At 40.9% G+C, this 14,165-nt stretch overlaps 2 protein-coding genes across 2 annotated transcripts; one reads left to right on the top strand and one right to left on the bottom strand.

Annotated features, from left to right (window-relative positions):
• The first annotated feature begins 1,536 nt into the window (after window positions 1-1,536).
• Window positions 1,537-7,921, top strand: sap30l (sap30-like). Its single transcript, XM_044042592.1, has 4 exons — window positions 1,537-2,303; window positions 3,907-4,029; window positions 4,160-4,258; window positions 6,301-7,921. The coding sequence occupies exons 1-4, from the start codon at window positions 2,118-2,120 to the stop codon at window positions 6,427-6,429; spliced, it is 537 nt and encodes a 178-aa protein (XP_043898527.1). The 5' UTR covers window positions 1,537-2,117; the 3' UTR covers window positions 6,430-7,921.
• A 2,613-nt stretch (window positions 7,922-10,534) lies between these two features.
• LOC122779915 (heart- and neural crest derivatives-expressed protein 1-like) lies at window positions 10,535-13,926 on the bottom strand. The gene is made up of 2 exons (XM_044042590.1): window positions 13,142-13,926; window positions 10,535-11,240 (listed from the first exon to the last, which is right to left on the bottom strand). The coding sequence occupies exons 1-2, from the start codon at window positions 13,634-13,636 to the stop codon at window positions 11,145-11,147; spliced, it is 591 nt and encodes a 196-aa protein (XP_043898525.1). The 5' UTR covers window positions 13,637-13,926; the 3' UTR covers window positions 10,535-11,144.
• Between the last annotated feature and the right edge of the window lie 239 nt (window positions 13,927-14,165).

The following is a 14,165-nucleotide window of genomic DNA, read 5'->3' as shown; positions in this document are numbered from 1 at the left end:
ATGTGTGTGTATATATATATATGTATATATGTATATATATATATATATATATATATATATATATATATATATATATATATATATATATACACATATATATATAGGCCAGCAGGGCCTTCTCTGCTGACCCTGACAATATCAAAAAAGTATTTTTTTATTAGTATTATAATTATAATTTTTTTATTTTTTTTTAATAATGAAATGAATGAGTGACTGAAAGTGTCTGAATTCAATTACTTTTTCAGTATGTTATGATTATTTTCCCAGAAAGAATATGGTTATTTTTTGTGAAGCTGAGCTGGATTTTCCATATGTCATTAAACGCATCATAGCTCCATGGACCTGCTCTAGTAGTACTGCTGGCCTTTCCTATTTGGTTATAACTTTGACTGACGTGTGTCGTCAGCCAATCAAAATGTGATGCATATTGACAGAACACCCCAGGCCCAGCGATGTGTCTGGCGCTAGCCCCCACTGGCGGGTTTTGAAGTAAGCTATGGCCACGGCATTAACACCACCGATCCATCATGTTTCTGATCTCCTTCGTGTGCCCTTTTCACGGCAATCGTTTGGAGAAAAGAAGGAAATTATTTCAAGAGGAAGACCTACACCGAAGAGGTACATCATTTCCGGTAGTTCGAGTGTTAATGATAAATTTATAACATTTTATAGAGGTGATGAGGACAAAACTGTTGATCATAAATAGTGCCGGGGACGTGTTTTTCTTTTTTTATTGAAGGCCCTGACTGAAACCCCACGGTACGCTATTGTATATATGTATATACAGTATGTGTGTGAAGATGTTGCCTGAGGCCAGCTCCAAACATAGTTTGGAACTGGCAATTGTTTAATTTTCCTATACATAAAACAAAGTCACATGTTGTTATTCACAATTGTACACATTTGTACAACCAAGAGATCACAGCTCAGTGGTAGAGCAAGTCATCTTACAACTCAAAGGTTGTGGGTTCAATTCTGGGCTCGATTAGTCCAACTAATCCCACATGCTATGTAAATCATATCTTATTCACCTATATTTTACATCCTGCTCATTTTAACAGTGTAAGAAACCTCTTAAAACTGACACATTTTACTGGTTGTGTTTCAATATAGACTCCCCTAGGGTTGCTTTTGCCTGGGCCCTGCCCCTGTATTCTCTTATAACGCCCCTGCTGGACCAGAACGCTGTTGATAGTTTCACCGTGTCAGATTTTGAAAATGCGAATTTCCCATTGATTATTGTACATTTAGCTCCATTAAACAGGCTCTCGGGGTGATGCAGTTCACAGTAACTAATATAATATGAAGGGTGATGTCATAAACAACAGGTAATATTGTGTTTTTGAGGCAGTTGTGAGCTCGTTCAGCTGACGGAGAGACGCCACCTTAAACCCCAGTCAGTTTAAACAACACACTGTGACGCCGAATGATACAGGAAGAGCCACACAAACAAGATGGATGTCTCCTTCAGCCAATGAGTCCGCGGCTTTTGAACGAAAGGACCGCCCTTGTGAAAAATTGACCAATCCGGGGCCGGGATCGGAGCTTCCGCCATCGACGCGAAGCATGTCCCATTGTACGTGCCGTTCTCCGAGAGTGCTGCGATTGTTGCAGTTGCAGGTTGTTTAAATGTACGTTTTCTTCCAAAGTTGCGTCGTAGCCGGTTGGTGTCTTATAGCTTAGAGCCGTGTCAGAGTGTTGTCACGCGCGGGGTCTGACCGAGAAGTCGAGGCTTGTTGCCGGGACAAACAGCCACGGACTCCCCACAGGAATTTCGATCGTTAGCGGCGGCTGAAGCCACCTTGCGGTTCTGCTAGTACCGGAGCTAGCTAGCGGTAGCGGCGGCTTACTGTTTTGTTTTTTTAGCGGGAATCTAACGAAGGTGTGCGTGCAACCGGAGACTTTCTTTATAAGTTATCGTTGTGTGAATAATCATTGTAAAACTACTGAAGCTGTTGTTCCTCTGCTCGCGAAGCAAACAAGTTAGCCGGGCTAGCCTAGCAGCGAGCTAGCACCACTAACGGATCGTCTCTCACAAAGGGACAGCGGCTGAACCGGAGACTCAGTTTCTGCATTTTTTTTGGGAACCGATCGTGCACAGTGAGCCCCGCGACAGGATGAACGGGTTCAGCACGGAGGAGGACAGCCACGACGGGCCACCGGCTCCGCCGTTTTACGGACAGAGCTGCTGTCTCATCGATGACGGGGAGCGCTGCGGCCGCTCCGCTGGAAACGCCTCCTTCAGCAAGAGGATCCAGAAGAGCATTTCCCAGAAGAAACTGAAACTGGATATCGACAAGAGCGTAAGTGTAACAACAGATATCAATATTTATTTTTGACGGTAACACTGAGCAGGAAGTTCTACATCTTGTTTCGGGGAAAGTGTATCTCCAGCTGTCAGCTAATGCTAGTTAGCCCTGTTTGGTGAACGTGGATCAACAGAGGGACGTGTTGAGATGTTTCCCCCCTCCGCTGGAAACCAACTTCCAGCGGCTGACTGTGTTGTTGTTCGGTGCAGCTAAATCCGGTTTTAAATGTCAGGCTAACATTAGCAGTGAGCGCTGCTAGTTGCCCGTGCGAAACAGCGGGAGATCAAAGTCAGGAGTTTGTAAAATGGCTGTTTTCTTCAGGGGGGAAGTTTGAGGAGATGGAGCCCGTTCCATTCGTTCCAGTTGTGGGACAAGAACCGAGACAGTTGCCGCACCATAGTCACCGTTTGTTTTTGCCCATTTAACTTGTTTATATTCCCTCGGGTGAGCTTGTTTACAGTGCATGTGACCAACACCAACAGTAAACACAAGCAGAAGCAGGTAGCAAGTGTTTAAGACCCTGTGTTTTGACTGTTTGACTGTTAGCATGGGACGATTTTAAAAGTTTACGTCACGATTATCCTGGCTCAAATAATTAAAAACGTTATTATTGCGTTGTTATTGCAATGACTGAAAACATGTGTTTCATTATATATATATATGTGTGTATATTAGGGCTGCAACGATTATTCGACTAATTGAGTGGTTTCTTTGCTCCATTTGACAAAGAAATCAGTAAAACTGAATAATTTTGGACAAAATAAGACATGAACAGAATGTCATCATTTCCAGGTTTTGGAAGCACAGATCATCATTTTTCAACATTTTACGAACCAAACAAGTATTTTCCAAATCTAAAAATTTATCTCAAATGCCTTCTTTTGTCCACAAAACACTATTGTTTTAATGATTATTTTTGTTATATGGAGCAAAAATACAGTTGAGAAACAGTTATATGTTGTTGCTCATTTAATTGACCTAACCCTACACCTACATTAGTTGGTGGACAGAGATGTTGCAACAAGACAAACACATACATTCACAGTAAAATAGGGGGGGAGTACACTTCAATTTGTGTGATGCAGTAAATTGTATTCTTTAAATGGTTCAAACATTGAGTTAGTTTTGAAAATGACAAAACACACCACAAATACCATGACATGCCTCACCCAAACACACTGTTGTCAGCTGCTTTACGTCATCTCTTCCTTGTATCTTTGGTGTTTTACTCCTGGAAAAGCACAGTGTGTCCGAAGAATGAGCTGCTGCTTCCTGCTGCAAGTTTTCTCAAACATGCTGAGACTCACGCAACAGGCCACACACGTCCAGAGTGTGGGTCAGTGGAGTGACGAGCACATGATGTCACTGGAGGACGGAGTTTGTTGTTGTAACTTCAGCCGCCCTGGCTGAGGCAGCAAGACAAGTTTCTCTTACCAGTTTATAAACAGACGAGTCCATCCTGAGTATGTGTTTGTTCTTATTTGTTATGATGAATTGTCACGTGCCAGCAAATGTCCAGTTAACTGCCTCACTTTTGACTGTAAACAGTCCTTTTTTTGTAGGCTTCTCCTTCAACGCTCATTATTTTGTTTTACAGGTGCGACACCTCTACATCTGCGACTTCCATAAGAACTTCATTCAGAGTGTCCGCAACAAGAGGAAGAGGAAGACCAGTGACGACGGTGGGGAATCCCCGGATCATGATGTGGAGGTGCCCGAGGTAACGTGTGCCTGTTTCTCCATAGATCTTTGAAAAGCTACGGCAGAAGAAGTGACACACAGAATGCTACAAAGATGGAGGTCGGATAAAAACAAACAGCTTCTGACTGAGTCTCCGCTTGTGTTTTCAGGTCGACCTTTTCCAGCTGCAGGTGAACACGCTGAGACGCTACAAGCGACACTACAAGCTACAGACCAGACCCGGTCTCAACAAGGCTCAGCTGGCAGAGGTACGAGCAACACTTTTTACTGCCTCGTGTTATTGTGCTTTCTGTCTGTGTGTGAGAATGACAGTGAGACAGGTAAGGAGTAGAGGATGAGATTAAACACTTAATGGACAGAGGCACAAGAGAGGTGAAGAAGAGAGTGCAGGCAGGGTGGAGACGAGTATCAGGACCGATGTGAGACAGAAGGAGAGCAGCAAAAGTTAAAAAGAAGTCGGAGAAGATGATATGATGTTGAAGATGCCGGGCAGGAGGACAACAGGAAGACGACAGAGAAGATTCAGGGATGTTGAGAGCATGAGGACACTTGGCGTAAGAGACGAGGACACAAGGGAAGAGGACAAGATTGAAGCAAACTATCACAGCGTGAATGTGGAGACTTCCTCCTCCGAATGCCCAAGAAACCACCAGCAGCACATTGTCTGTCTGTGAGTGGTTCAAGGAAGTCCACTGCAGCTGGGATGCTCAGGCCCCTTGTACTGGAATCGGCTCCCAGGATCCACAGAGACTCACATGCAGACGCATACACACAAGGAAAATGCAGTCACGGCCCTGCGGTCATAACAGTTCACTCAGCGTAACCACCGGGTCAGTAGATAGTGTTTGTTGAGCCCCTGTTCTTTTTTTAATGAACAACTATGAAATGATTACAAGAAGTTTGGACGGCTGTTGTGTGTGTGTGTGTGTGTGTGTGTGTGTGTGTGTGTGTGTGTGTAGCCTGCTCTGATGGACCGTGATGCGATGTGTTCTTCTCGTCCTAAACGTCTCCAGTGTGCAAAGACCTCCTCAAATGTAGTAAAATGTATTGAACTTTGTGGGAAAAGGCAGCGATTTAAACCGAGGCCAGTAATGAGTTTTACAGCATCGTTCTCCCCGACACTCTGTGCCCCCGTGTTACTCATTTGTCTGTGATAAACGTGGTGTCGCGGCACCCGGTCCACAGGAGTGATTGTTAGTGTGAGTAGGTGAAGCGGGCAGGTGGACTCGTTACAGCTGGCTCCTCACAAACACCTCCTGTCTGTAGCTGTGTGTGTGTGTGTGTGGGGGGATGTGAGTAAAGGGAATGAATGAAACCGGGGCTGTAAGTTGAATGTTTCCCCAGGCTGTGCGTCGGGTTCAGACCCCCCCTTTAATGAGCTCCTCACGTCATTAATAACGGCCCAGTCAACAGCTTCCACAGCCACAGCTGTGGCCGAGCGGTGGCCGTGTACAGGATGTTTGTTTTCTTCTCCCCAATGTTACGTTATAAATCCACGCAGGCATTACTCACCAGGCCTCAGTTCAGTCCAGACTTTATTGCAGACGATACTCGACCCAAATAGGGGCTGCAACTTCTCGATTAATCTGTGGATTATTCGCTCGATTCATTTATTAAATTGTTTGGTCGATAAATTGTCAGAAAATATCTACCTGTGGTTTTTCAAACCTCAAAATCATGTTACTTCTTTGTTATGTTGTGTTGGTACAGAGGCTTCCCGCAGGTCCTTGAAATCCTTTAAGTTTGCGGGGAAAAATAGACCTGGGTCATTGAAAGAAATTTCGTTGATCTTTAGCTAAAATGTCTCCCGTGTTTGTTACGACGCCATCTACCGTGGTCTCTTTCGACGCCGCTGACATGTGATCCCGTGCAATTCCGAGAGCAAATGACGCCGTGATGTCTGAGGAAATGAAAAATTCCAAGATCTCTGTCTCACCAAAGACAAATCAATAAAGGTGGACGCCATCGTGGGCAAAGACGCGCTCTTACAAGTTGACCCTCCCACCTGAAGCCGTGTTGGCACATACAGTCCTTGAATTTGAGGGACTTGGTCCTGGAAAATCCTTTGTGTGGGAGCCTTGTGTACTAAGCCGAATAGTTTTTTTTATCGCTTTTATTGCCGCAGACAAGTGGAAATGGAATCTGCACCAAATGTTTATTCTGTAAGGTTATATTTTATGGTCTGATTTAAGTCTTAGCTTTTTTCTACATTTCTGATCTCTGTTTTAATGATATTACAATAACTGGGCTTTATTTGTGTCTTTCAACATCTGAATTTCTCCCTGTGCAGACGGTGAGTCGTCACTTCAGGAACATCCCGGTGAACGAGAAGGAGACACTGACCTACTTTATTTACATGGTGAAGAGCAGCAAGAGCCGCTTGGACCAGAAAGGCGACGGAGGCAAACCGTTGGACTAAACTCCGCCCACAACAACAACAACAACGACCACGACGACATCTTCAGCCAATCAACAACCGCGGTGACAAACGGCAAGCGAGCGCCGCACCGCGGTGACCAGCTCCTCCCACAAAACCCTGTGACCGTCCCACTCCTGCTGAACTCTAACGCTGAACATTTAATATTAATAATTCAAAAAAGGAGCGGATGACTCGGGGTGGGACGAGTTCACTTTTGCTCATTTTCACACAAACAAGCAAGTCCGTGCATGTGACGTCACAACGGGTCGACCCTCCTCCAAAGAAAGGTATTTCCTGTTTCCTCCTGACTGACTGTTGAGGAGCAGGACTTTCTCTTTCTCTCTCTCTGCGCAGGGTTTTTACGTCATCGAGAAGAAAAGAAAAAACGCGTCCCATTTAGAGAAACTTGCAATGTACAATAGAGCTGCCTTAAGTGTTAAAAAAATCAATTTTGGGATTTTTTTTTTTGTCGTTGCCGAGTTGACTGTTACCACATTCACCGTCCGTCTGTCTGTCTGTCTGTCAGGGACGTTTGTGCCAAACGGAAGCGTGTTGCTCTTTTTGCCCCCGAAGAAAATGAATGAATTGTAAGATAGTGGCGCCACCTGCACTGGCTCAGGGTCAGAAAAAGAAAAGTTAATGGATAGTTTAAGTTTTTTGGGCCGTGTGGTGATGTGTGAGGTGCTGACGCCTGTGAGAAATGTATAAACTCTACATCAGCATAAGTCTATGACGTCTTAAGACTATGTTTGCAACTTAATTTCACCGTTACGCTGCCTTTTCCATCTCCAAACCAAAGTTTGTGTTGCTCTGTAAACCGCTTGGTTTCCCACGCCAAACTCCATGGAGAAAATCACAGATTTTAAGGTCACAGCACACAGGAGTTGAAGATTCACTTCTGCCCCCTTCAGTAATTTCAAATGTGATGTGTTGTGACTTTGGTGGTGGATTTCCTCTATTCGGTTTCACCACAGTAGCACAAAGTGACCACACGAGGCAGCGGTAGACCAGCGGCTCCCGTGTCCGCGGGTTCTTAAATCACTGATTTTCTCTCTGGATTGTGGTCGAGTTTCAGTGAGATAAAGACGTAAACATGTTTTTTTTTAATATCATAGACTTAAGCTTGTGTGTGTTTCCTCAATCTAGTCTTTAAAGAAGTGGCTAAGAAATCTGCTTTTTATAGGTAAATGGGGTCAGAACACTTGAAATGAACTTAAAATAGGAGTTTAAAATCAAAAAGCCGTCCTTTTCCAAACACTTGGTGTCAAAGCGCATAAACACACACGTAATTTAATCATTTCTCTGTGCATTGCAGGTTATTTTCGGTCTATATTGGGGAAAATAGACATGTAGTAGTTTATTTTTCTTTCTCTTTAGTTGAGTCTTAATTCTACAGGTTGTATAAAGTTTGTTTAGGGATATTTTATTATTCTTGTCATTGTTTTTTTCCCCCCCACTTGAACTACATCGTGTGTGTGTGTGTGTGTGTGCGTGTGTGCGCGCTTTCTCATACTTCCATCTTTTGTGAGGTTTATATCTTTCAGATTTTCAAACTCCCAATTTTTAGCCTCTTAACCAAGGACTTGCGTTATAAATTCTAGGTCTGCGATATTTGAAGTCTGTTTTTCTCACTGTTAGACGGACGTTTTCAAGGAAACTGAAGTTTGAGTCCCTGAATGACCAGACTCCATTCACGAAAACAGCGATTTTTTTTTTTTTTACTACACCATAGAGGACCTGTTGATCCACTTTTGCCTTCATCAGTAAGTTCAAATATGTTAGTTTATGAGTTCTATATTTCAAATCCTTCTTTTGGATTGACCTAAATCACACAAATTCACCTGTAAAGCCAGCAGGAGGTACCGCCTCTTTGTGGAGCTCTGAACTGTCCCTTTAAAACTGTTGCGTCCTCACAAAAATGAGAGTATGTGTACGAGAGAGAGAGAGTGTGTGTGTGTGTGTGTGTGTGTTAGAGAGTAATTATTAGAAGCATTTTAATATTTAAGAAGACGCGTTTGACTTTTTTACCTGATCCATTTATTTAAAAACACAAAAAATGTCCAAATTTGTAGTGGAATTTTGACGCGATGCAACATTTTATACGCAACAGAAAGATCGTAAATGTGTGACTTGACTCTAACCTGGCACCGAACGTTCAAAAGTAACTATTTTCTTCACCTTTTTGTATTTTTTTTCCCACCCCCAAATGTCCAAACAGAAGTTGTCATGGTGAGAAACGACCAGTAGGTGGCGACCAGTCCCAGCATGTTCATTTAAATCCTCTGTCTCTCCCTTTCCTTTTTTTAAACGGTGAATGTGTACACGCAGTTTTTTTTCCCCCATCATCCTCTTCTCTCTCAACATATTTACGTTTTTGTAAAAACTAAACCAAGTTTTTTGTTTTGTTTTTGTTTGATTTTTCTGTCGTAGTTTCAGTTTTTGCTCGTAGGTTTCTTAGAGTCTCGTAGAAGGAGAAAAAAAATCGACACCCAACTTTATGAACACATAGGCCGCGAAACATTAACCCAATTATTGTATTAGAAATGAAATTTAAAAAAAAAGACACATATTTAAATATGACTGCTTACTGCTCCTCATGGTGATAATTATAATAAAAATAAAGATAAATGTATTGTACAGAAGAAGAAGAACCTGTCTCATCTTTTGTTTATTCACAGATTCCCAGCGACCAGTGTGTGGATTTAGTGCCATCTAGAGGTTAATGTCTGCATGACATCGCTTTTATTTTGTCAAATATTGGTGAATTTTGCTTTTTAACTTAACTCATAAAAATCTCCTTTATGGTAAAACAAAGGTTTAGATGATAATTTTTAATAATTATTGATAAATATTGTATTTGATTCAGTTCCACTCACTAGACATTTTTTATTTTTTTAATAATTTGCATTAAAATGACTTTTTGTGTTAATCCTTCAGTTTCTGTGCTGCGTCAGTGGCAGCCTTTGGCCACAGGGTGTCACTGTTGACTCTTCTTCGCGAGCTGCTGCTGCTCAAACCAAACCTCATTCACTTTTTAATGATTTGTTCCTCTTTCTTTCACAGAAACACCATCAGAGGTCATTTAATCCACACGCAAACAATGTGATTTTCTTATTTTATAACTAAATCAGCACTCGGACTTGGTGTGGTGTTTAAATAAATGTGTGCATTTTGAATTATGTACAAATATGACACAGGTTATCGGGTATTTTTGCACATGAAACGGATGAAAAGATTGTTGATTCAATTATGATTCTTTTTTAAGTATAAAATGAACAAAAATTAAAACAATTGAGTGTCATTACTATAAAAAAATAAGATAAAAATAGAAACTAGGACACAGAAATGAAGATACAAGGTGAAAGCACAGCTGCAGTGTCTTAAAATAATTCATTTATTTACCGAACTATATATAACTTCACATCTAATGTACATTTCCGGCAACATGTCGCTGCAAATTACAATAAAAACTAATTTATTCACTTATTTATTATGATTTATTTACTGTAGTGAATGAAGTGAAGCTGAACACACACACACAGACGCGCGCACGGACAGTGACGTCATTCCTGAGGTAGATTCAGTGCAGTATCACCAGTCATGACGTCATCAGTGATCATCTGACTGTTAACACCGGAGTCATTCATGATGGTAATAATGTTTTTAATAGGAAACAAAAAAGTCACGAGCCTGAAAACGTCATGGAACATAAAGTCAGTGACGTCAGATGCTGATCAGTTATTGATCAGTTCAATGGTTAAATAAAAAAAAAAGGTGATATCAGCTTTTATAGAAGTTGTTTAATGTTTTTTTTTAATATGTTGCACAGATTATTTTCTTTATTACTGATGGATTATTTATCAATCAACTTGTTTTTCAAGTTTTTATTTCATTTAAAAGTAAAATTACTTTTTTTTAGTTTTTATTCTCTTAACGTGTTGTTTTTTGTTTTTTTTTTAAAAAAAGATATTTAGTTTTTTACTTACGAAATATGAAAAACTGCAGAAACAAATCGTTGTTCTAATAATTGTGAATTTATTTGTTGATGTTAATTTATTTAAAATGTTGGCTGTTTATTATTATTATTATTATTATTATCATTATTATTGTTATTATTATTGTTATTATTATCATGATTATTATTATTTTGACATAATTAAGACGTAAAATACCTGAGCGCGTGATTTCTGCTGCTTTCTGCTTGGACACAAATCTGCCGCACGAGGCGACAGAGATGTATTATAAACATAATATAATATAATACAATACAATCATGTATTTTACTTTACAGGCTGGAATTATGTGAAATTAAATGTAATAATTATATAATTATTGATTACAATGACAATGACTTCATGTTTAAAACGTATCGATAATCAATGGTTGGTAAAATAATAACACGTTCTTTTTTTTAGGTGTGTGTGTGTATGTGTGTGTGTGTGTGTCCACTCACAGAAACCACACCCACCAGGAGGGGGGGAAAAAAGCAAAATAAAAAGGGAAAAAACAACAACAACAACAACGACAGAAAAGGAGTCCGCGCGCTCGTCCTCTCATTTTTTCTCTCCGTGTCGCGCGTCGCGTCAGTGCACGCGAGCACAGCGGTGCGTCCACGCGCTCAGTCAGTCAGTGGTTTGTGTTTGTTTGTTTTTGTTTGTTTATCTGATTCTGGAGTCCATGAAGAAGCTTCGATGATGATGATGATGATGATGACGTCACTGGTTGAGCTCCAGCGCCCAAACCTGCTGCGGCCAACCGGTGCGACCTTTGACCTTCTTCTCTGCTCCTAAAGAATCCTGCAGACCGTCGGTCTACACCCAAACACACACACACACACAAATGTTACACAATGTAGCAAATGTAGAATCATAATTCATAATTTGCTTTAAATGTATTTGAATCCGACGACAAAGACTGAATTAAAAATAATCACGTGACATTACATGTGTGCACGGGCTCATTTTAGTGTAAAGAAAATGGAAATAAACACAAAGCAATATTATTTTAGCATTACAAAAACAATTTGTTTATCCAAACACCTCTAGATCATTATCAGAATTCATCTGATAATTTTAGATGATTAACATTATTTTCAGTTAAAATACATACATTAGGAAGAGTATATTCTAGATTGTTTATTATGATAAAAACTATTTTAATTGACCACAAAAGAAAATAAAAATGAGCAACAATCAATCTTTACCTTATTGTATTATAAATGTTATCACCTATTTAATTATTAATAAACACTTTATTGTCCAGTTGAGGCTCTAAATGTGTGTTCTTATTGAACCGAAATAAATAAATGAAATAAAGATAGAAATACTTAATGCATATATTTGAACATATGGAGACATGATGTCATATAATGAAAACAGTGTGTTCTTGCTCATATGTATATATCTATCTATATATATGTCTATATATATATGTATGTATATATATATACATATATATATGTATATATATATATATATATATATATATACATATACATATATATATAATGATGTATGAGTTGTTTTCAGCAGCTGGAAATACTTTATGCATGAGCTGTTTTTGTTGTTTGCCGCGTTTGTGAGTGTGTGTGAGTGTGTGTGTGTGTGTGTGTGTGTGTGTGTGTGTGTGTGTGTGTGTGTGTGTGTGTGTGTGTGTGTGTGAGTAAAGATTTAAGGGCCTTAAATGTTCAGAGCTGAGTCTAAAAACACAGATTTTTTTCCAGTGAGGTTTGGCTTTGGTTTCGCTGTGTGATTACAGCGCAGCACATAAATTACAAAAATAAGAGCGCATGTCACACACAAACCCGCATAATCTGGATTACACGTGTGCCTGTTGATACATTTCAATTAGGTTCTGTTCAGAATCGTTAGTAATATACGATTATTCTTCCTTCTGCTCCTTTTTATTCACATTATGGGGTTTCTTTCTTTGCTTTAGTGAAGTACATGAAGTACATTTCAAAATTAAATTAAAAGACAATCCAAATAACCCAGACAAAAATTGTTTTTATTTAATTTGCAAATAGATAAATAGATTCGGATTACAGGATTACGGTTTTTGCGCACGAATCCCTCGCGGTTCATGGTTTAAATTTTATTTGAATAAAAACAAATAAATGAAGTTTTGAGACCCTCAAACCTCCACCTACATTAAAGGTACAAATATAATGGATTATGGATTATTAAAGATTATTGGTTCAGGAAAATGTGTTTGAACAAAACACATAGCCTACTTTGTTTTCACTTAATGACAATAAACATTGAGACATCATCAAATTTCCGTAACGTTACAAATGTAAGGGATTTAGGATTATACGGGATTATTTGGCTCATGAAATCATGATTTTAAAAATTAGTTTAAAAAAATTAGTTTTATTCTCATTTCAGTAAATGAGAATAAAAGTTATGAAATCCTCAAATTTCCACCTACTATAAAATTACAAATGTACGGGATTAAGGATTATACGGGATTATGTGGTTTATGAAGTTTGAATAAAAACAAACTTTGTTTCTAATAAATGACAATACACATTTTGAAATGATCATATTTCCACCGACATCGTCAAAATCTAAGGGATTAAGGATTATGTTGGTTTATTTGGTTCATTAAATCACATTTGAATGAAATGTTTAAATCCTCAAATGTACAACCTACGTTGGTCACAAATGTAAAGGGGCTATGGATCATACAGGATTGTTTTTTTTTTACTCACCAGCTCTCGCTTCCTTTTCATATCCCGGTTTTCAAATTTTTTAATCTCGGCCTTAAATCCCTCCGTCTCGCCGGAGTCTTTGGCCAGCACGTCCATCAAGTAGGCGATGTAACTCGTCGCCAGGCGTAAAGTTTTGATTTTGGACAATTTGGTGTCCGCGGGGACGTTGGGGATGCACTCCCGCAGCTCCGCGAAGGCCGTGTTGATGCTCTCCGTCCTGCGGCGCTCCTTCTTCGGCCCTGACGCCCTGCGCTTTCCCATGCCCGCCTGGAGCCCCTCCACCAGCCGCGGGTCGTGCGCGGCGGCTCCGGGCGCGCCGAGCTCCGCGGCCGCGTACGGCGCCTGGACGTGGTGGAAATCCTGTGGCACGTCCCCGTGGTGGTTCACCACCCAGCTCTGGAAGTACGGCGCGTCCTGGTGACACCGCTGGTGCACGAACGGGAAGGGCTCGTGCATGAGGTGGTGGTGGTGCTGGTAACCCCCGATCAGGTTCATGTTGAGCGGGGGAGCGGATGCGGTGTTGTCCGTGGGCCCGGGTCTCTCTCTCTCTCTACTGCTGCTGGTGCTGCAAAACCACGTCGCATCCAAGACTTAAGCGAACCTGTTTATTCCCTTTAAAAAAAACGAAACCAACTCAACCATCGTCGCTTTTCAGCTGAGGCCAAACAGGCCGCGAAAAGTTCATAATTCCTGAGAAACAGACGACGAAAGTCCGCTCCACTCGAGTTTCAGTCTCGCGCTGTCGCTTCCTCGGCGAAGAAGAGGCTGCTCTGATTTTTGCCCAAGAAATTTGACCCCGGCGAAGGTGTGAGATCCTCAGGTTTATATGGTCTGCATGTGCGCAGCGGAGAGGACGCAGCCAATGGAGAGGCGAGCGGCCGCGGAGTGGGAGGAGAAAGTCTGGAGAGTTTTGGAATAACATGCGCGCCATGGTGCCGCAGTCTGAGGGGCAGGCGCACGAGCACCAAACATCTGTGTGCGTGCGTGCGTGTGTGTGTGGTAACACAGATGTACACATATGAAA

This window comes from Solea senegalensis, linkage group LG13 (genome assembly GCF_019176455.1).
Source record: "Solea senegalensis isolate Sse05_10M linkage group LG13, IFAPA_SoseM_1, whole genome shotgun sequence".
NCBI lineage: Eukaryota > Metazoa > Chordata > Actinopteri > Pleuronectiformes > Soleidae > Solea > Solea senegalensis.
The sequence above is the reverse complement of the archived record's forward strand: the minus strand, read 5'-3'. Positions and strand labels throughout refer to the sequence as shown.